General features: G+C 36.3%; 1 protein-coding gene across 7 annotated transcripts in view; it reads left to right on the top strand.

The window, feature by feature from the left end:
• LOC105094164 (uncharacterized) overlaps positions 1 to 10271 on the top strand; it is a 35006-nt gene extending 24735 nt beyond the window's left edge. For 4 of the 7 annotated variants that reach the window (XM_064485896.1, XM_064485893.1, XM_064485894.1 and 1 more), the window contains 3 exons: positions 1671 to 1755; positions 7452 to 7523; positions 9965 to 10271. In XM_064485896.1, the coding sequence (XP_064341966.1) occupies positions 1671 to 1755; positions 7452 to 7523; positions 9965 to 10083 (276 nt within the window). In that variant the 3' untranslated portion in view covers positions 10084 to 10271. Of the gene's footprint in view, positions 1 to 1286; positions 1610 to 1670; positions 1756 to 7451; positions 7524 to 9964 lie in introns of those variants that run through there. The other 3 variants (XM_010986130.3, XM_064485898.1, XM_064485895.1) reach the window with 2 other exon arrangements.
• Positions 10272 to 23877: the final 13606 nt, after the last annotated feature.

Here is a 23877-nt window from a genome sequence, read left to right as displayed (position 1 = left end):
TAAGACTTAGAATACTCACATGATAACTTTTTTCCTGAGAACAAAAGGAACAGAGTTGTTTAGCCTTCTGGAATCAGTAAATGGCCTGGAGGCCTACATCCTGTGCTCAGTTTAGCTTCTAGGTCAATTGAGAATCTTGCACAAACTGCTTCTGTGTTTCTCAGGTTCTCCGTATAAAATAAGGCTGATATTTAATAATAAGATTCAAGCCAAAAGACTGACCCTTTATAAAGGTTAATTAATATTTGTAAAGCTCTTTGAGATCCCTAGATGAAAGATACCGTAGTTTTCTTAGTACAGTGGTATTATCATTTTCTTTAATAGAGCTTTCCTTGCATATAAGCACTGCCAAATTTAAGTACCTGTTTCTTCCTTTAAAAAACTAAACAGTCATCAGTAGTACCAAAATTTTTGTCAATCATCTGAATTACTGAAGTGATTCATGTTTGCCATAACGAGGGAAGTAATTCAGAAATATATAAAGAAAAGATGTTAATCTCCCTGGTTTCCCTCTGACTAATTCCTTTCCCATGAGATATCTACCCCATGAGTGGTGTGATTCTGCCATACTTTTTCACACTATATAAAAACATAGCTTTTAAAATATATAGTCTCCAGTTTATGATGTTTATATGTATTGAAGTAATTCAGTGATTTTTCAGTTATCAAAATCATACCTTTCACACAAAATAAGTAAGTGTCATCTAGATAACCAACAGAAATTAACATTTAAGAGTCCTTATACAGAAATTCTTGAATAACTTTATTGCTTTCTTATCTAATGAAACTGCTTTAGGCAGTTACATCCATTGGTGGCTCCAGAATTTCTGTGTCATGGAGACCCAAGTTTGCAATGTGAAGGGAAGGGCCTGACGAAGGTTATGGAGGGAAGTTAGCTCCTCTCATGAAACTTCTTAGTACCATCACCGTGTATATATGAACAGTTTTTCTGTGTTCTTTGTGTATTCCCATTGTTATTTTAGTCTTTTACTGTTTAAGCCTAATGATAATTATTAAATGAATTACATGAAAACAATTATTCTATATGTTCTTTATTCTTTCAAGTTCCAAAATCCAAGTATTAAGTCCCTGAATCCACAGACTTACCATTTAGTATGACAAAGAATACATGTACATGTGGCATCATCGTGTAGAACTTGGTCCCACTCATTGTAATAAATATCTGTTGTGTTCAGTTACTTAGTTAGTCGTGATTTCTTGAAATTCAAGACAATAGGTTCATCCTGCAATTTTCATATTTGTTTGTAACCTTTTTTTTTTTCCAGGTTAATATACAGTTATCTTCCTGGGTTGATGAAGTACCACTGAACTATGATGTCTACCCAGAAAAGGATATTGACAGGGAAGCCCTTAAACAAATACATTTATATAAGATTCTCTAACACTAAAATAGTCCTACCTCAGTGTAATGCTTTGTTGAATATATTACAAAATAATGAAAAAGAAACATAACCCCAGTATCCTAAGACCTCTTTTTTCTGTTTCCTTTCTGGTCTTTATACATATGCTTACATATTTGTAAATAGTTGTGTGTGTGTCTATGTTTGCTTTGCATGATAATTTTATTAAAATAGTTTATCTGAAAAAATTTTCATTTTCCCCTGGTTTCTTTTATTCTGTTAAAAATATAAATACGTGTCTTTCTTTAGTCACTTACTCTGTATACCAAGTCCAGATATGACACAAAAGAAGATCAGAAGTGGCATCTATCCTGGGACAAGGGCAGAAGAGAAGGTAGGTTACATTGTACCCCATTGATTATATCTCTGTTCTGTAAGATTCCTCGTACACAGCTTAATCTGAGGAGCCTAGTGCGAGGACTAAAATAAATAATTGCAATTTCTAGGAAAAAGCAAAACTAAAGAAATAGCCTTTAAAATATAAATAGAGATTCTATCTAGGTGGAACAGTTACTGATGATTTAATTTTTTTTCTTTCCTGTGCTTTTCTGAATTTTCCATTTTTTTCTGTAATGATTGTATTTCTTGAAATCAGGAAAAGCAAAACTTTTTTTTTAAAGAATACAATGAAACATCAAAATTTAAACACTTAACTAGTTCCAGTAATCTAATGTTTAGAATTATATTTAAATTACTTTTTTAAACCAAACTAAATCACATTTTGGAATTGCAGAACCTTTTGCAGATCTATCTTTTAAAAGGGATTTATCTAATATACTTTTTGTCATCACTTGCTTCTGAAAAAGAATTTGCAGTGGCAGTCAACTCTTAACTCTTAACTTTTAAAATAAAATTATTGGTCAGTAGGCAAATAAAATGCTAAAAATATAAAAACAAGTTTGGAACTTCACCTTTATTTTGATATTAATAAGTTTAATATTTAGGACCTGGTATAATATTGAATATCAGAATAAATGCTGGAATGAATTCCAATAATTTCTTATTCACACAGGCATTATTTATTCCTGCTAACCCATTAAACATTCTTACCATGCTAGTCACCCAAAAAGAAGTCACTGTAAACTTCTGACATCTCTGAGTAATGACTGATGGATTTTCCCAGGAGGCTGTGAAGATTTTCTGAGATTTTGGAAAGATTTATTGAAAAGGAGAAAATTTAAAGTATTTTAAAGTAGCTTGTAGCCATTATTTATATGATTGTTTTATATATAATTAAATACATTTATTGGTTTACTATAATAACTTACATTTAGGCACTTAAACTTCAAATACAACAAAGAATAAAGCTAGCAAATAGTGTTATATAAGATATAAATAGTAATCATCCATGAAAAAATGAGTTTATTAGTAATACGACACATAGTTATAAACATAACACTTAACTGAATTCACTTCACGCTGTGCCTATTCTTAAGAAACTATAATTGCTAAACTTGGAAACCCAGTGGCCCTAGTGCTTGACTGCTCCTCAGAAATAAGCCTCCGAAGCAAAGTCTGCTGTGGCCCTTGGGTGAGTGCCAGAACTCCTATTCCGGAAGGCCCTGGACAGGACAGGGAGAGCATGGGCAACACTCTAGATAATGAGGGGGAAGTCTGTTTGTACACCTAGTTTCAAATCACTCAGACCCTCCCCTGTAAAATAAAAGTATTCAGCTACCATTGGTAGAATATAGTCAAGAGTACAGATTGTAGGAGGTTTCCATAGGTAGATGATTAAAGTTACAGAAAAAGAATGGATGATTTTTTAAATACTGTTGTCATTGCTATTGTTTTTAGATGTTAAAATAAACTGGATCTTTAGCTGATAGAAAAGAAAAAAAGGTGTAAACAGTCTAAAATATTGGAAAATATTCTGTATGGTATGTATGTGCTTAACACATTTTTAAACAGATGCTTGAGGCAAATATTAGAATTATAGGATATTGAGGAGACATTCCTATACTACTATTAATATTCTGTATATGGCATTATTTAACTTAAGTTTTTAAATGTCTATGTATTGGTCTAGAGTCAATTACTGTCATTTAAAAAGCTAATTTTTCACTTTTGGAGAACTTTTGGTGTCAGAATTCTTACACTTCTTGCAGTTTGTCACTCCTTAGCTTCAGCCTCCCTCTCTACCCTCTGATGTCATGCTGTCTGTCTCCAAAGGCTCCGGTTATGGGGTGGGGGTGCGGGGATAGGGAAGGGAGTAAGAGTTAAGATACTTTCATATTTCAGCAGCCAAATGAAAAATACACAAAACAAAAAGAAAAACACTTTTTCATATAGCATTACTGGTGCTCAGGCAACTGAAAACATTAAGATTATGGTAAATGTCCAAATTATTTGTCTTGTTGCCTTATAAAAATACATAACCAATTTGATGAAAGTTAAATTGATAGGAAACAAAATTAAGTTGCTTATTAGAACTTGAGAACTTTTTTCTGCCAGTATTCCTTTAAAATTACTAAACTCCGTAGAACATATCCAGGTTTTGTCACCTCATTCCTTTATCCAATCTCCAGTCCCCTCTACTAATGCAGACCCCTTGAGATCCTAACCAGGTCCTGTTTTGGGATAGCACAGCTTAAACATTCCAGAGTTTCATGAAAACCTCATCAGTAGACATTATGAGGTATTTTCTATTGGTGGTGAATTCTACAGCCATTCAGCTATTAATTGCGCTAATTATACAAACATGTATATAAGCTCCCACTCTGCCAGCCTCACAGATACAAAAATAGAACACTTGGCTTCACCCTGAAGGAACTCACACTGTTAAGGAGAGCAAGGGATACAATAGATACAGGGTAAGAGAAGTTGTTCCTGGTAGAGGGAACAGTATGTGCAGAAACACGGAGGACAGTATTTTAGTTTGTAGAGTCCAGGGTAGGATTACTTCACCACATGAGGGTGGTGAAGTAGGTGGATGCCAGATCAGAAGGGCATGGTATGCCAGGCAAAGGAGATCCCATCTTATTCTGAGTCAGGGTGAGCCATTCAAAGATTTTAAGCAGCATACTGATACAGTCAGAATAAAATTACAGAAACACAATTCTGGAGACATGATCTATGATGATTAAAAATAAGAGGCAAGGGGATAGCCTTGTCAGGAAGCCACTGTGGTGGTCCAGTGAGCCCAGTAGAAATGAACTAAGGCAGTGACTCTGGGGGTGGAGGGAAACAAAAGGGGTCAGGAGGTGTTTAGAAGGCCTTGGCAGTTTGTTGGGGAGTACATAAATCCAGAAGTGAATAGAATTTTTTAAATTACATTTCTAAAGATGCATAAGAAAATGAGGCATTATAGCAAATTTATTTAGTCAAAAGATAATAGCAAGAAATCTCCTCAATGGAATCAATATCAGCATAAGAAAAATGTTAAATTCTAAGTATATGACCCAAAAAGGAATGCTAAAAAGCAAAAACTAAGACAACTTGAAAAGGAACCTACCAAGAGTGAAAAAATACACACAAGATAAACAACGTTATTAGCATTGAAGAGAAGGATCTAGATAGGGCATAGAGTTCCAAACATCTTTCATGTAATGAAGTAAGAATCTAGCTGCAGGGGTGAGGGGGAAACTAACCCTTAAGGGTTTCACTGGGGATGTGGTAGCACAGTAAAAGATTTCTGCTTTTAAGAACTCATTTCCTGGATACGATATTAATTAAACGGGCCTTGGAACTTGGGCTGCTCTTAACTTCCCTAGACTTGTCCCTGTGCCTAAAGCAACTCAACCACTTCAGGCTGTAGCTTACCCACTTGTAAAATTAATTAATGTTTTCAGACCATGAGTTTCATGAGTATGTACACTACTGAATGATAAACACCTTGAGATATACACATGAAAAAGCACATACATAGAATACAAGTTGGAACTGATTTTTGTCTCTTTATCCAAAGAATATCCCAAGAAAATTAATAGATATAATAGTCATAATTGTATCAAGCGATTTATCAATGCTCATTTCTAAGAGTGTTGAACTTCAGGTTGCTTTTTGTCAACAACAATGATCCATCTAAAACTTAATGGTTTTCTCAAATTTCTACTTTCTTAGAGGTAGATGAGGAAAGAGAAATATGCCCAAGATAACCTCCTAGGAATAAGTTCAATGTGGATTAATGAAAATGTACTTTTGTAGACTGAAAAATATATATATGAAAAATCTCACCTAAATCTAACGGAAGGAAATATCACAAGCTAAGGAATCAGTTCTTAAGCAGACTCTATTAAAACACTTCCATACTAGGGAGGAGGGTATAGCTCAAGTGGTGGAGCGCATGCTTAGCATGCTCAAGGTCATGGGTTCAATCCCCAGTACACCCTCTAAACATAAAAAAAAAAACAAACCACTTCCATACTGACCTAAATCAAAGACAGATTCCTAGACCAGGAAGGGTGATATGTATTTAAGTACTGAGTCCTCAAGGAAGATTTTCAGGCCAAAAAAAAAATCCCTAAAATTTATTGACACATTTTGTACACAGTACATTACCTATTGACCATGTCAATGGATCAGTGAAGTAAGAGTTATTTATTAATCTCATTTAACACTGAGTTTTAGTGAAGGTAAGAAACTTTCCAGATGGTGTTCAGCTAGTAAATGGCAGAGCCAGGATTCAACCCTGTTTTCTATCTGAACACCAAAGCCTATGCTCTTTTGTTATGCTGCTCTATGTTTTCAATTTCATAGCCTAATATTAAGGACAAAATCAACAGATTCTTATGAAGAGAAGCCTCATTTTGCCTTTGGATTCCTCATCAGTATAAGAGTTGCTTGAGCATTTGTCAAATGTATGAGTTAAAGCTATGACTTATAAATCTGTTGGGTGTTTAATCCAAGAGGAAAAATGACAACTAGATCATAGTTCAAAATTTGTGGCTTTTGAGTAACAGAGAAGCACAATATGGCTTTAATATTTGTATTGGTATTGCTTAACACGATGAATATAAACATCCTAGATGGAAATTATTAATGTGATTCTGTTTTTACATTGAAAGTTACTTATACTGAATGTTAAGTTCAATCTCTTCCCTTTTTTCTCTCATTTACTAAATTGTGCATGCATTATAAAATAATACCTGAAGTTTTCAAAAGCAGAAGAGATGGAAAATAGGCGAAGATTTTGGCTTATAGGCAGAAGGGGCAACTAGCAGAGACTATATATGATTTACTTAAAACAATGACTCAGTTTTTGGATTCCAGTTTTGTTTATTTTTCCTTGCCAAAACAGACATCATTATTCAGGTCAAACTGTAAGGTGCAAATAAGAAGACACACTTTCTGTTGGAAGATGAAGGATTCAGAGAAGTACAGAGTTTTAGAGTTAGGACTTACCTTAGGATAAACTAGTCAAACTCCATTTTCTTAGAAAAAGAAAAATTATATTTGGAGCTTCTTTGCATAGTGGGAAAAGGCAACTGCCTTAAAATGTATCTGTATTCTGCCAACCTGGGACCCACAATTTATGGGATAAAATTAAGCTTGAAAAATACTTTAGGTTGATGTTGAGAAATTAGAACCTTCCTATATTGCTGGTAGGAGCATAAAGTGGTATGGCTGCTTTGGAAAACAATTTGGTAGTTCCTCAAAATGTTAAACATAGAGTTGTATGACCTGTACTTCCACTCCTAGATACATACCCAAGAGAAAGGGAAATAAACATCTAGCATAGAAACTTGTACTATGAACAAAATACTCATAGAACATTATTGTGATAGCCAAAAAGTCGGGTAGGGGACACAAATATCAACTGATGAATGGAACTGATTTATTCAGAATAAAAAGAAATGAGGTATTAATCCGTGCTAGAACATGGATGAATCTTTAAAACATACTAAGTGAAAGAAGCCAGTCACAAAATATCACATTCTATGATTCTGTTTATGTGAAATGTCCAGAATAGACAAATCTATAGAAACAGGAAGTATGTTAGTGGTTGCTCAGAGTAGGAGTGGGGCAGAGGGAGAATGGGAGGGGACTACTAATAGATAAAAAATTTCTTTTGTGGTGATAAAAATTTAGGTTTTGGTGACAATTGCACATTTTCCTTGTGCCTAAAGAAATACCTTTTCCATTTCTTCAACTGGTCTGCTGGTGAGTAATTCTTTCAGCTTTTATATGTCTGAAAATGTCTTTATTTTCACTTTATTTCTGAAAGGTTTTTGCTGGATTCAAAATCCTAGGTTGACAGTTTCATCTTTCAGTACTTTGAGGATGTTGCTCATGTACTCTGGCTTGCACTGCTTCTGTCATTCTTACCTTTGTTGTTCAGTATTTGTATCTTGTTTCTCTGGCTGCTTTGGGCGGGGGGGGGGGGGGAAGGTGGTGATTAGGTCTATTTATTTATTTATTTTAATGTAGATACTGAGGATTGAACCCAGGACCTCATGTGTGCTAGGCATGAGCTCTACCACTTGAGCTATACCCTCCCCCCTCTTCTGGCTGCTTTTAATATTCTATTTTTGTTACTGGTTCTTGACAATTTAATTTTGATGTGCATTGGTGTGTTTTATTTCATGTTTCTTTGACTTGAGATTTATTGAGCTTCTTGGATCTGTGAGTTTATAGTTTTCATCAAATTTGGGAAACTTCTGGTCATTATTTTATCAGATATTTAATCCATCCCTCCATTTTTCTCCTCCCCTTTTGAGACTCTAACTACATTAGGCTGTTAGGCTGCATGATGTCCCTCAGTTCAGTGATGCTTTTCCTTTACTCTTTTTTCCTCCAGTCTTTTATCTTTCTGTGCTCCGTTTTGAATAATTTCTGTTGCTATGTCTTCAACTTTACTAATCTATTCTTCAGCAGTGTCCAGTGTGCTGTTAATCCTATCCAGAGCATTGTTCATTTTAGACATTGTTACTGTTTTTGTTTGTTATCTCTAGAAGTTTGATTTGGGTATTTTTTTTTTAACTTTTTTTTTAGTGAGTTATAGTCATTTTACAATGTTGTGTCAAATTCCAGTGTAGAGCACAATTTTTCAGTTATACATGAACATACATACATCCATTGTCACATTCTCTCTTGCTGTGGGTCTTTTTTTAGTATTTTACATACCTCTTCTTTCCATGCTTGCACTTTCCTGTACCTTTTTGAAGATATGGAGTATATTTATAATAGCTGTTTTAATATCCCTAACCTATTTAACTAATTCTATCATCTGTGTCATTTCTGGGACTGATTCTATTGATTAATTTTTTCCTCATTACAGATTGTATTTTCCTGCTTTTTGAATACCTTCTAATTTTTGACTGGATGCCATTGTGCTGGAGTTTTTGTATTCCTTTACACATTTGAGGGTTTTGTTCTGGGATGCAGCTATGTTACTTGAAAACAGTTTGGTCCTTTCAAAGCTTACTTTTAAGCTTTGTTGGGCATGTGCAGAACAGCCTTTAATATAGGGCATATTTGGCCCAACTGCTGAGGCAGTAAACTTCTGAAGACTCTACTCAATGCACTACTTGTTAGGCGGTCTTTCCACTCTATCTGATTTTTTTTTTTAATTTCAAAAGATGGAGGAAGCTGAAAAAAAATAGGCAAAGAACAAAAAGCCTAAAATGAACAATTGAGAAGAAAAACAATCATGATACTTTGCCATGATATTATAGTACTAGCTAATAATTAAGCAACTTAAGTAACAACTCAAAGGCTTTTAGAAAACATCAAAAATTCTTTTAATCATTTATTAAATCGTGATTTTTACAGCTTCAAGCATTAAACACATTCTAGGACTAGCAACTTTTTAAAAACCCACCCTTCTGCAATTTGCTCCTAAGTAAAATTTGAGAAATTTGCTTAAAATTCTGGAAGGCCCAGAACATAAAACTTAATTTTCAAGTGGTTAGTTGTTACTATACTGAAGCCAAAAACAAGTAGGATAATTTTCCAGCACAAGTTACAGAATGACAGAATGGAGAAGGCAACTCAGAAGAAATTATTTTTTTTAACTTTCAAAATGAAATAATAAATATATATTTTTCCCATGTCTGTTTAAATAAAATCACCTCAGATGAGTTATCTCACATTTTCCAAACAGAAAAATAATCACCTCTGTGCCAACAAAAGGCATGGAAAGTTTCAAACACAGTTTTCATACAGAGTGGTGCAAAGGAAGGGAATTGTAATACTATGACCTCTCCAGCAGGCTTTCCTGGACCCTAATCACCTAAAAGCTATATGGTCAACAGTCTTGTTAAATGGATGAAATGAGCCCACAGGCTACTGATAAGATGAAAAGCACAGTAGAAATGATACTATATAAGGGTGCCAATGGACTGGGGATGTGGTTATTACCCTCCACTAATTGCCCAAGAATAAAACATCATCTGCTCCTTTTTGAGGCTCATAACGATCCCTACTTCTTGGCTTTCACATCCTTGTGTAATTTCCTCCCGTTGTGGGTGGACTGAACGTAGTAACTTATTTCTAATGAACAGAATATTGCAAAAGTGATATCCTATCTGAGACTGGATTACAATATCTATGACTTTCATCTTTCTCTCTCTATCTTTCACTTACTCATTCTGATGAAGCAGACTGCCATGCTATGAGCTGCCCAATGGATAGGTCGAGGTGGCAAAGAACAGAGAACAGCCTCCAGTCAACAGCCAATGAGGAACTGAGGCCATCAGCGCAACACCCTGAGAGGAACTAACTCTTCCCAACATCGTCCTGAGTGAGGCAGAAGTGGATCTAGGTCCAGTCAAGCACTAAGGCTGTAAAAACAGCCAGCGCCTTGACTGCAGCCTTGCGAGACACCCAGGGTCAGAAGACCCAGCTGAGCCATGCCCAGCTTCCTAACCCACAGACTCTGAGATAATAAATGTTTACTGCCTCAAGCTACTAAGTGGTAATTTGTTGTGCGGCAACAGATAACTAATACAGATTCCACTTGATAATACTAACTTACCTTTAACTCAAATCTTACTCAATTAAAGAAGAAATTAATATTCATCTGAGATTCATTCTTTACCCAGTCAGGGTAGTTACTCCCTAGAAAAATCTTAGAAACTTGCCAAGAGATTGTGTCATGATCTCACTTCTCAGTTTAGAAATTAATGTTAAAGAATTAGAGTTTCCAGTCACACTTTTCCATTAAAAAACCACGAGGTTCTATTTTTACAAGCCATAGGGATCTAATTAGCTCTCCACTATTCTGAAAAATAATAAACTCCTAACTCTGTAGTAACTATCTTCAATCCTGGAAATAAGTGCTCTGTAGTAGAAATTATCAGAGCTGTAGATTTTAATAGACATATGGATTTAATTAAACCATTTAGTGAAAGCTCAACTGGAGAATGGACAATTAATTTGATAGTTTTCTTAAGTTGTTAATTTAAGAAATTCTTCTCAAGCTTGTGGGTACACAGATGTTTCTTTAGTTATTTTTAAAAAATCTACATCTATGTTTTGTATGTTCTTTGGTATGTATATTTCATAATAAAAATGAGGTTTTAAAAAACTGCCTTATTCTGACATTTAAGACTGGCTAAAAGTTCAAGTTTTAAAGGGTACATATGGTAGTCATCTAAAAAAAAAATAGTGGTTCCTAAGCTTCCACTACATTTAACATTTTCGTTAATTCTAAAATTGTCTGAGTCACCAGTTTACCAAAGATCAGTTACTCAGGTCCTCTAGAGTTAACTAATCCTTTAGTTTGGGATGATAAAGGGTGAAAGAACAAACATTAAAGAGAAGCCCACAAAATAAAAAAGAGAAATTATTCCTGCAGTTACCTCCTTTTTCATCCTCTATGGGCTTTAACACCTGCCCATGTGAACTGGTGCTCTGCCCTTTCTCAGATGTTCAGTCAGAACCCCAAGGACTACCTTTGACACAGATGTGAACCATCTATGCCTTTATTAGTCATCTGCGTTTTAACTCTTACTACTAATATCCAATTATATCATTCGTTGAGAACCAGTAATGCATGCCACCTATGACTTCAAAGTTTGGAATTAGATTGAACTTGCAACTCTGTAGAGAAATCTGGTTTGTTTTAGAACTGGATAACTTTAGAACTTCTGTTCACAGTGTTTTTTTTTTATAAACGCAATGCCACTTTTTATTCTTTTAAAATTATGTCTCTGTTTTTCATTCATTCAGCAAATATTTATAGACCTTTTACTATATATCTGGAACTACTCAGGATAGGAATGCAGCAGCGAACAAGATAGACAAGCTCATAGTCCTTATGGCGTGTGTATTCTTCTTGGGGGGAGGGGTGGGAGTGGCCAGGGCTAGACAAGCAAAATAAATTACCAGCTGGAATTTTGTTTGACATATCTTTCAATAACATATGACCTACTGTCATTTAAGGATTACTATATATGCACCTATGTGTTACTGTGTACTTCTTAAAACAGGTTTGTAATAAAGTAACAACATGCCCTGTCCCCTTTTCTAAGTCTGTCTTAGGTTAAACCACACACACCTATGACACCTATGTATTATATGATCAACATCTTAAACAATAGTTTTGAAATTTGCCCTGAAACTTGAGATACACACACTTAACATTATACTCATTAAAATAGGAAGGGATTAAACTTTATCAGGCATATACTCAGATCAAGATAATGCCACTTGTTTTTCTTTTTCTTTCTTTTTATAAAAATTAAATAGTTTACAACTAAATACCAAAAAAGTAACTTTGTGTAAGCCCGATCTTTCAGTTCATGAATATTTACTGAAAATAATGAAATTAGTTATCTTGGAAGGGGAGACGATTCAGGTAAGAAAGACCTGGGCTGTCCACTTGGAGTAGACTGCTTAATATTGTATGGGAGGCGTTAAGCAAAAGCAAACTGGAGATGAAAAGAACCACCCAAAACTTTTCTCCTCTATGATCTCCGTATTGTATCCCACGTGACGAGGGTGTGATTCCACCTGAAACACAAACTTACCCTTCCCTGCCCAGACACCGAGATGGCAGAGTAGAATGGATAGAGCTCTGTGTCTCTTTCCTGGTATTACCTGCCAAGGAGGAAAATCTGTTACACAATTTCTGCACCTAACTCTGCCTAATGGGGACTTGGGAGGGGGTGGGTATCTGTTAATACAATGCCAAATAGTAATATCAAAGCCACAGGCGTGATACATTTGTTTGCAAAACAATATTATGAAGATGCAATGCTATCAGGAAGAGATAGAAAATGTTCCAGAAGGGAATGTGGACACTGGGAAGCCAACCGACATGAAAGTGCTGAGGCTGTCCTCTAGAAGTGTACTTGAGATAAGGTCCAAAAAAGCCTTTCCTGCCCTGTTTACACTGCTCCCCCAGAAGAAATCTCAAGAATCTGAGAAGTCTTTATTTCTTTTTTGCTCCTTCCTTTTTTAGCTTTTTTAAGGTATTTACTTATTTTTTGGCAGCTGTATAGTGAGAGCAATTTTTTTCTTTCCCTCTACCCCAAAAGGTTTTGAGGTCTCAAGCATATGAGTGAGCGGATGCCTACTTTCCGGGAGAATGCAGCTCCAGGAAACCCAGACCAAAAACAACGACATGAGCACCGGAGGCAGTGATGGAGCTGGGTTCCCTACCCTTGGGAAACTAATATTAAAACGCCCCTCTACAAGTGGAATTCCTAAAAAGATAATAAACTTTGTGGTTTAGGGGGAACAAGAGTAGGGAGAATTTAATTGTACACATAACACAGTGCTATGGGATGGTCCACAGCCCCAGCAGAGAGAGTTGGGGCACAGTCAACAGTTTTCATCAAGAAGCAGACAGCTACAGCTTTGGATGTCCAAGGCACTAGCAGTGACAAGAGCACCTACTTCCATTAAGGGAAACATAGAACTGAAAGCTGCAAATTACTCTTTTTCTATTCAGTGTGCTGCTTTCCAGCAAGTCACGTGTTTACCAGACTTCCCTTTATTTAAAAACTGAGCAATACTTCTTTCCCACCTACCAGGTGTCTTCTGAAATACAGTCAACATAACGCTGTGTTTTGGCTACTTTTGTTTTTTAAGAATAATTCCAAATCACCATTTTTAATCGACCACAGAGGACCTGATTGAGAGAGAAAGACTAATGTGTTCCAGTTGCCTTGTTCCCCTTTGTGACCAAGCAGGAAGTTTCAGAGCAAACCTCCACCTCTCAGGAAGTGTACGTCAAACTGAGTATTGACATCCTGTTTAATAGAGTCTTAAATTTTTCCCTCAATTCTAGATACTCACTATTTGAATGAAGAAGTTTGAGTAATCTGCCCTGAAATTATGTTTCCTTTGACTTTCAAAAGACTACGTATATCTGTTCTAAGTGACAAATGGAATATCTCTATGACTAATAATGATGAAAGTTAAAGTTTTTCTTAGTTGTAAGTGCCTATAATTGTAACTCTATTTATAGCCCTATTCCCTACCCCTTATTTATTTGATCTCTCAAGTAGGTCCTTATTAACCACGTTCTGAGTCATTAGTTATGCAGCGTATACACTAAAAGCAAGCAAATAAAACCTTCAATGGAGCATCCTGGGGCTTCCCTCCAGGACATATAATGTAATATCGAAGTGAGGGAGGTGACAGGTCAGTAGTTCTGGATCTTCTAGAAACTGGCTGTTGACTATGGTTAAGTCCCTTAACCTTTCTGGCTTCTGTTTTCTCACCTGAAAATGTGAGGGATGGGTTAAATCTTTAGTAGGTTCTGTATGGTGTACTATGGGGAAGTGGAAATCTTTCTCTCAGATACGGTAAAGCCATACTTCTTAAATTTAAAAAAAAATTCTAAGGATAAGTATGGTTTCATCTTCTTAGATATTTGATTGGGATTTGCTATGGTTGCAAGTAATAGAAATCCAAATGGGTCTTGTTTAAATAGGAAGATGAATTTATTATAAAGGCACAGAAGGGTCTCTTAAATCAAAGGACAGGAATTTGGCTGCACATAAGGCGCCGGGAAGGCAAATCCAAAGGAAAGGTGCTTTATCTCACCTTCTCTCCATAGACCAGGTTCTTCTGCTTCCCCTGATTACACGATGGAAGACAGAACACCCTGGAAAGTTCTTGAATTTACAAGGAATCGTCTAGGCATATGAAGAGAGATGGTTCTCAGTCCAAATGCCGTATTTCCAAGAAAAGATGCCAATTCCTGCATTAGGACAGATGACCACCAACTGTCATCCAGGTTTGGGACCACTTAGACTGAACATAACAGTTTTCACCACAATCCCACAAAAGAGGAGGAAAGAAATTTCTAGAAAGATGATAGAAGTAGAAAATCCAAAAGCTAGTCACATACAAAAATACTACTTTACACCATAGTAATTTTTATGTCAAAATAATTATAGATTCACAGGAAGTTGAAAAATTAGTACAGAAAATTTCCACTCAGTTTCCCCCATGGTAGCATCTTATGTTACGGTAGTACAATATCAAAACCAGGAAACTGACATTGGTACAATCCACAGACTTCACCACTCAGACTCAGATGTCACCACTTTTTTTTTTTTCAGATGTCACCACTTCTACATGCACTCATTTGTATGCTGTATAAAAAATCTACAAGATTTTATCACATCCTTAGCGATGTATGTAACTACCACCACAATCAAGATCCAGAGCTATTCCCTCACCACAAAGATCCTGAACATAAACGCACAGTTCAATGCATTTTCATGAAATAAATACGCCCATGTAACTCAGTTCAAGGCGCAAAAGCACCATCACTTCAGAAGGCCTCTTTATACTCCTTTTGAGTCACTACCCTCCCTGAGGAGTAAATCACACATATCATGTACTTTTTTGTACCTAGCTTCTTTTTTCACTCATTTTTTCTTCTTTCTTTCTTTTTTTTTTCAGTGGAGGTACTGGGGATTGAACCCAGGACCTTGTGCATGCTAAGCAAGGGCCTTACCACTGAACTACACCCAGCCCCTCTGTGCCTGGCTTTTTTTTTGCTCAATTATGGCATTCATCTATGTTGTTTTATGTATTTATAGTTCACTCATTCTTCCATGAAGTTAAATTTTTTAACAGTTTTATTGAGGCTATATGATATACAATAAACTGTACGTTTTTAAAGGGTACGATTTGATGAGTGTTAAGATATACAGACACCTGTGGCATTACCACAATCAGGAGAGTGAACTTATCTATTGTGGCAAAATATTCCACGAATTTTTAAAGCTGAAAGTGGGGCTTTAAAAAGATGACCATCTTGGGGCTATATTGGCTTCCAGACCTTTTGTGGAATGTTGGGATAAGTAATATTTACTTTTCTGTATTGTGAGGAGGACTTTCATGAGAAAGATATATATTACATATATCCTGTCAAAAAGCAAATCTAATTGCACAAGACCATAAGTCTAAATAACTGTTCTAAACTGCCTCTTAAAGTGGCTCTGTGAAGTAATGTTATCCGTGACTGCCAGAGACAAATGAGAAACCCTGACAGGAGTGCAAAACAAAATCTCCGCACAAACATGCACGCACAAACATGAAAGGACTAACTGGACCAAATTTCTGGATTAACCGAAATGTCTAAATCCCAAACTGTAAGTATAAAAGTACTGTGTAGAATGATACAGACCAAAGAGGACTTGTTAATTTTGTATTTATATAAAATTTACTTAATGCTATTCTTTTTTTTTCTTTTTTTTTTTTTTTATTGAAGTACAGTCAGTTATAATGTGTCAGTTTCTGGTGTACAGCACAATGTCCCAGTCATGCATATACATACATATATTTGTTTTCATATTCTTTTTCATTAAAGGTTATTACAAGATATTGAATATAGTTCCCTGTGCTATACAGAAGAAACTTTTAAAAAATCTATTTTTATATATAGTGGCTAACATTTGTAAGTCTCAAACTCCCAAATTTATCCCTTCCCACCCCCTTGCCCCAGTAGCCATAAGTTTGTTTACTATGTCTGTTGCTATTTTTTTGTGTGCAATATTTATATAGCGATTATAAAGAATGTTTTTTCATATTCATTCTTTCAGATAGCCTCAAAATATCTAGGTAACCTGACAACTGACTGGGCCTGCTTTGTGGAGAAGATATAAAGAGCTTTGACTAAAGTTTAAAAGCAAGTCAAATGGGTAAAACTGGAATTTAGTTTTTCATTTCTCTTCATTTCATTGCTTAGGTCATGAAGAACTGTCCCTTCAGCTTTAGACTATTTTGCTCTCCAAAGACAATAAACACGTTACAGTGTTTCATAGGGGAGGAACTAGAAGGAAGAAGAGAGGAGCAAAAAGACTAAAGTCAGAACAAGATCATTTTCAACAAGGGAAGGAAAGTACAGTCTGAGTACTGTATTCGGGCAAACTTAATATTAGTCCCAGGAAAAGGTCTAAAATGGATTTTCGTAGCTGATTTGAGAGCACTTAAGGAGAAGACGTTGATCACTTGTAGCCGAGTTTACCAAAAATATGTTAAGCCACACTAACCTTTTCTCCTTTTAGATAATATTGGTAGACTGGTAGTCAAGGAGATGCTGTATGAAGAGTGTAAAACATTGAACTCCTTGTGGAAAAGATGAAAAACTATGGATCAATGATAACACAGTTAGATCTCACTTGAAGGACTTTGGCCCAAGAAAGCAGACAAATGTCCTTCAGCTATGCTGCAGGGCTGTCACACTTAACATTTTTATCAATGATTTGGATAAAAACTCACATGTAATTAAATTTGTAGCTCACATGTAGTTAAGGATTACTAATGTGTTCATTGACATTAAAGAGCTATTTGATAAACCTAATTGTAAAAGCCATACTTCAGTTAAAAATCAACTGCACAATTACAGTTAAGGTAAACATGTCCTTCAGCAGTATTTGGAAAGGTAAGAATTTAATAGACTACAGTGTGGGCTTCATTAATTAAAATCCAGTGCTTAGAACCAGAGGAATATTGGCCCCATCTATTCTTGCTTGATCAGACCTCACCACGTTTTCAAAGAAACACTGATAAACCAAACTTTTCCGCAGAAGGCCAACCAGGATAATAGGAATTTGGAACTACGTCCTATTAAACTGCTGAAGAAACGATTTTGTCTAGGGGAGAGGGAGTCAATACATCTTCAAATATCTGAAGGAGATCTATGTGGCAGATACTAAACTTAACCTTTGTGACTTCAGAGGACAAAGCCAGGGTCAAGGTATAGAACCTACATGTAGACAAAGTTTAGCTCAATGTAAGCACTTTCTAGCCATAAGGACGTGGGCTACTTTAGGGGGTATGTAGACTAATGGGCCCCAAAGATGTCCATGTATTAATCCTCGGAATCCTCGCGTATGTTGCCATACACAGGAGAAGAGACTCTGTAAATGTGATTAATTTGTGAATCTTAATTTAAGGAGATTATTCTGGATTGTCCAGATGAGCCCAATGTAATTACAATGGTCTTTAAAAGATAAAAGAGGGAGTGGGGATGGTATAGCTCAGTACCTGCTTAGCATGCACGAGGTCCTGGGTTCAATCCCCAGTACCTCCATTAAAAATATTAACGAATGAATAAATAAATCTAATTACCTTCCCCCCCAAAAAAAATTTTAAAAAAAGATGAAAGAGGGAGGCAGAGGAATCAAAGAAGATGTGATGGTGGAAGCAGATGCTACGTTACTGGCTTTGAAGATGGAGGAAGGGGTCATAAGCCAAAGAACGCAGGCAGCCTCTAGACACTGGGAAAGGCAAGGAAGCAGGTTCTACCCAGAGATAGAATCCCTGGAGGGAATCCTGCCTTAGCAACACTTTGATTTGGGCCCAGGGAAACTCATTTTGGATTTCTGCCCTCCAGAACTGTAGGACTATACTTTTGTGTTGTTTAAACCACAAAATTTGTGGTGATTTGTTACAGTGACAAGAGGAAACTTATGCAGGGAGTAATGAGTTTCTATCATCACAGGCACAGCAGTAGAGCTGGGCTTTTCTGTTCTGAGGAGTGGAGATTTGTGGGAAGGATTGAACTAGAATGATCGATAAAGTCTTTTTCACCTAGACTGAACTCTCTTTTTAATTGTTGAATATTTTCCCCATAATGTCAAATAGAACCTCTTTATGAATAACACCCAAATTCATAACTCTAGTCCTAACTACTTCTGATCCCACATATCTCATTAGCTAACATTTTTATCTGGTCATCCTGAAATTCCTTTCAATTCAATATGCCTCCCAAAAGAAAAGATGCATGTATTGAGAGTTTGGATGCAGAAAGGTAAATGTGGTCTTTCCTTGAAGGAGGTAAAAATAAAGCCAACTTGTCTTTCATAAATGAACAAAATTGAGCAAAATCAACCATGAAGAATTCTGATGACAAAATTTCAAGTGCTTTTGTGCAGCCAACTACACAGAGGCTTTTTAACTTCAAAGGGAACAAAGTTAAAGATTTTTTCCCTTAAGTTACACGTCTATAAAAATTTTTTAAATACTACATTCTTAACAAGAAAAATTAGACTAAATATTATCTGGACCTGATATGCGTGTCTCCAGCCATCTCTCTCAAGCCTAGGCTGAGCTCAGTGAAACAACAGATGATAAGCATGAGTTAAAACTGCAGGGAGCCATGTACCATCGTGGTTTAGAGCACAGGCTTGGGGGTCAGGCTGCCTGAAATAGAGTCCCTGCTCTAATATTTATTGGGTGAGTAACCTTGGACTAGCTGGTTAACCTCCTTTGCCCAAGTTTCTTCTATAAAATGCAGATAAACAGATTATCTACTTCATAGGGTTGTTGTGAAGATTAAAAGAGAGAACACAAAGTGCTTAGAACACTGATAGCACATACAAGTGCCCAATAAACAGATTGTTTTTAAAGGAACACAACTATGGAAAACTCTTGGCATCAACCCCAAGGGAGATTCTAGTTTCCAGGTGGCATTTGCTTGCATACAAAACTTAATCCTAGGATACACTGGCTTCTTCCCTGGCAGCCCAGTTTATCTTGGTCCCTAAATCCTGCCCCGGTAAGGCATCTTTTTTGGTGTCCTAACTGCAGGCTCATTTTGGTTCTGATTTTATGTCAGCATTCTCCTTGACATCCCAGTGACTAATTCTGAACATATTATAACTCCTTTCTGGTTCCTACCCTACCTGCTCTACATGGGCAACTCGACTCACCTGTTCTTCAGGGCTTTCAGGAATGCACACTCCAGTAGCCCTCCACTGCCTTCACTTTTCATGCATTCTAATAGGTGCAACCTTCCAGCTCTGACTTCAGTTCCAAAGAGCTTTGGTGGTTTTGCAAGTTGTTATTTAAATGGATTGAAATTGAGTGAGTGAGGAGCTTTGAATATAAATGTTTGTGCTTCTCCAGAGTTTACGGAATATGATGTCCAACATATGCCATTAGTAATTAAATAGGTCACACTTTAGGACTATTATTTTTAATAAACAGATATGATAGAAAAATTGGCTAGGTTATGGAATAATCTATATTCTCTTATCCAAATCAGAGAATAGGCTGGACAGTAAGCTCACACAACCATAAGACAGGCACACCATCCACTTGGTGGCACCTGAATTGTAAATATAATGGCTCACAGAAAATAATACATTTTCATAAGGCTGGCCTTACCAAAGTTAAATCTATAACATGATGACAAAAAGCCATTTTAAAGTGGTGCCCCAGTGACCAATACAGGGATGTAGAAAAAAGGAAAAGTGTCGATTATAAAGATAAAAAAAATAGAAATAAATGGTTATGGGAATAAATGGCTATAGAAAGGATGACCTTTTGTACAAGTTGTGTACAAAACATACACTTGTTGAAAAATTAATACTTACATAGCACTTTACAATATACTTTTTATATACTCTACCCCACTTATTTCTTGTAACAGTATTGTAATATTGATGCTATTACTGTCCCTATTTTAAAGATGAGGTAATTAAATGGGGAAAAGGTTAGGTAATTTGCCCAGGTTCACAATTTAAAAAGAGGCAGAACCAGGACTCAGTTATATTTGTCCTGATTCCAAGTCCCAGACTTTTCCCACTATATCACGCTGCCTTAATGGTAGATGGGCTACATTTAAATCTGTTGAAGAACTTAACCCTGTAAATAATCTTTCAGAATCTCCATTCTTAGCAATCCTCAGGAAGAGAATACGTTTTATATCATTATATCCAGTCTGTAAGCAGACTTCTTAGGCATAATCATCTTGAGGTTCTTTTCCGCTTTTTCAACTACTATCCGCCTACTTCTCACTCAAGTTTGTGACTTACGGTATCTACCCTGCATGAACACATTAACAGAGAGGTAGCCAGAGTATCCGCTCTAAGAAGGTATCATTCAAAGGCAGTACTGCGTAGATTACCGGGTAGGTAACTGTCTCGCTAGGTCATAACCGTCTGACCAGGCCACGATTCATAACCTCACAAGAGGCTGGATTTGTAGACGCTTCCAGGTCCCGTCTGCCTGCCCCCACCCCCATCCCCGCAGTGACTCAGCCTCCCTTGCTTGCCCACGACCTGCCCCCGCTTCCGAAGCTCTGCTGGGGGTAAAGGCAGAGTTAAGCCTCCAGCGTCTCAAGTGTTCTGTTTTGCTTTTGGAGAGAGTCACTCCAAATGTTATCTGCAGAAATCCTGTCTTGACAATTAGACGGTGAAGGTAGCTAAAGGTCTCTTCGGGTCCCAGCCACCCTCCAGGGCCGGGGCCCCCGCCTAAGGGCTCGCCTTGCGGGAGCTGGAACAGCGCATCCTCGCTCCGGGGTTGTTCGGGGTCGAACGCTGGCCTGCGCGGCAGGGCGGTGGCTGCCGGCAGCGGCGAGGTGCGCGAGTCCCCCAGCCGGCTCCGGGGAGGGCAGGGAGGATGGCAAGGCCCGCAGAGGTGAGGCGGTCGCCGGGGGGGATGCGAGGACCGCCGCCCGGGCGACCCGGATGCGAGGGGTGAGCGCGGGCCTGGCGGGAGAACGGCCGCGCCGCCTACCCTGGTGAGTAAAAGTTCCTCCGGATAACGCCGCGCAGAAAACAAAACTTATCTGCTGTAAACGACCAAGAAATGCCTTTACAGATACAAACTACTGTATACAGAATAGATAAACAATAGATACAGCACAGGATACTATATTCAATGGCTTGTAGTAACCTGTATTGAAAAAGAATATGAAAATGATATATATGTGTAACTGAATCACTATGCTGTACACCAGAAACTAATACAACATTGTAAATCAACTGTACTTCAATTTTTTTTAAAGTTAAAAACCAAAAAATAAAAAAAGTGCCTTTATTCCACAAGAGCATTAGAGGGCTCTCCTAGATTCTTCTTCTTTTTTTCAATTGAGGTATAGATGATTTACAATGTGTTAGTTTCTGGTGTAGCGCAAAATGACTCAAACATATATGTATTATATACATATGTTCTTTTTCAGATTCTTTTCCATAGTAGTTTATTACAAGGTATAAAGTAGTTCCCTGTGCTATACAGTAGGACCTTGTTGTTTATTTATTTTATATAATTTGTATCTGCTAATCCTGAACTCCTAATTTATCCCTCCTCCATCATAAATTTGTTTTCTACGTCTATGAGTCTGTTTTTGTTTTGTAAATAAATTCATTTGTATCATTTTTTAGATTCCACATATAAGTGATATCAGACTCAGTTTCTAATTATAAAATTCCTTAATGCTATAACCCAGGGCTGGGGTCTTGACACCAGTTATCCCCAAACCCATTGCTGAAGCACAACGCTCATTTCTAGAGTGGCTCCTCTTCCTAACAATCTGGTTTTGTTCTTATTTGTTTGTTTAAAGTCAGCTTCTGGTCCAGTTCTTTTTTCCATAAGCCTGATACCTATCTTTATAGGCTCCTAAGGTTTTGTTGTATAGAGTGTACTCAGCCTATGAACTACAATCAACAAAAAAAGTCTTATTGAATTAAAATCTACTTTTTAAATTGCCCACAGTGTAGTCACCTTATTAACAATACAATATTATATATAATAGGTTTAAAAGAGAATATAAGAGGCAGCTATTACAATCCTATTTATAAATGAGAAAAATAAATATTATTAAAAGGCATAGTAATACCCACATGCAAAAGAATAAAGTTGGGCTTTTAGCTTACATCATATACAAAAATTAATTCAAAATGGGTGAGAGTCTTAAATGTAAGAGCTAAAACTATGAAGCTTTTAGAAGAAGGTATAGGGGGAGATCTTTATGGCATTGGCTTTGGCAAGGTTGTCTTGGATGGGACAACAAAATTACTAGCAACAAAAGGAAAAAAATAGATTGGACTTTAGCAAAATTAAAACCTTTTGCATATCAAAGGACACTATCAAGAAAGTGAAAATATAACCCACAGAATGAAAGAAAATATTTGCAAATCATATATCTGATAAGGGATCAGTATCCTGAATATATAAAGAACTCAATAATAAGACAAATATTACATGACATCACTTATATGTGGAATCTAAAAAATAATACACATGACTTTATTTACAAAACAGAAACAGACTCACAGATATAGAAAACAAACTTATGGTTACCAAAGGGGAAAGGGATGCAGGAGGTGAGAAGGATAAATTAGGAGTATGGGATTAACAGATATAAACTACTATATATAAAAATAGGTAAGCAACAAGGATTTACTGTATAACACAGGGAACTATATTCAAAATCTTGTATATTGAATATAACCTATGATGAAAAGTTATGTGAAAAAAAATAACTGAATCACTTTGCTGTACACCTGAAACTAACACAATATTGTAAATCAACTATACTTCAATTAAAAAAAAAGAACTCAATAACAAAAAAAACAACCCAATTAAAAAATGGGCAAAGGACTTGAGTAAACATTTCTTCAAAGAAGATAGATAATGACCAATAATCACATGAAAAGATGTTAGTCATTAGGGAAACACAAACCAAAATTACAATGAGATGCTATTATACTATTACACACCCATTGGGATGGCTATTACTAACAAAATAAAAGGAAATAAATGTTGGTGAGGATATGGAGAAATTAGAACCATCATGCATGGCTGCTGGGAATGTAAAATGGTTCATTCTGGAAAACAACATGGCATTTCCTCAAAAATTTAAACAGAATTATCATATGACTCAGCCATTCCAATTCTGGGTAAATACCTGAAAGAATGAAAATAGGAACTCAAACAGATACTAGTACACCAATTTTTATAGCAGTATTATTCACAGTAACCAAAAGTCAGAAACAATCTAAATGCCATCAACAGATGAATAAACAAAATGTTATATATACATATAATGGAATATTATTCAGCCTTAAAAAGGAATGAAATTCTGATACATGCTTACAACATGGATGAACCTTGAAGACATCATGCTAAGTGACATAAGCCAGACATTTTTCTTTTGTTTCAATTTGATTAATTGACTAATTCCCTTCCATTTTAAATAGATACTTTATCATATTCCAAATTCCCTCATTTTAAAATAGATTTTTTTTACTTACTGTTCAGTTTAATTAGTTACTCATAAGGTATTACCACCACGTGAAATGATTACTGCTTTATA

Source organism: Camelus dromedarius, chromosome 5, assembly GCF_036321535.1.
Source record: "Camelus dromedarius isolate mCamDro1 chromosome 5, mCamDro1.pat, whole genome shotgun sequence".
Taxonomy (NCBI): domain Eukaryota; kingdom Metazoa; phylum Chordata; class Mammalia; order Artiodactyla; family Camelidae; genus Camelus; species Camelus dromedarius.
The sequence above is the reverse complement of the archived record's forward strand: the minus strand, read 5'-3'. Positions and strand labels throughout refer to the sequence as shown.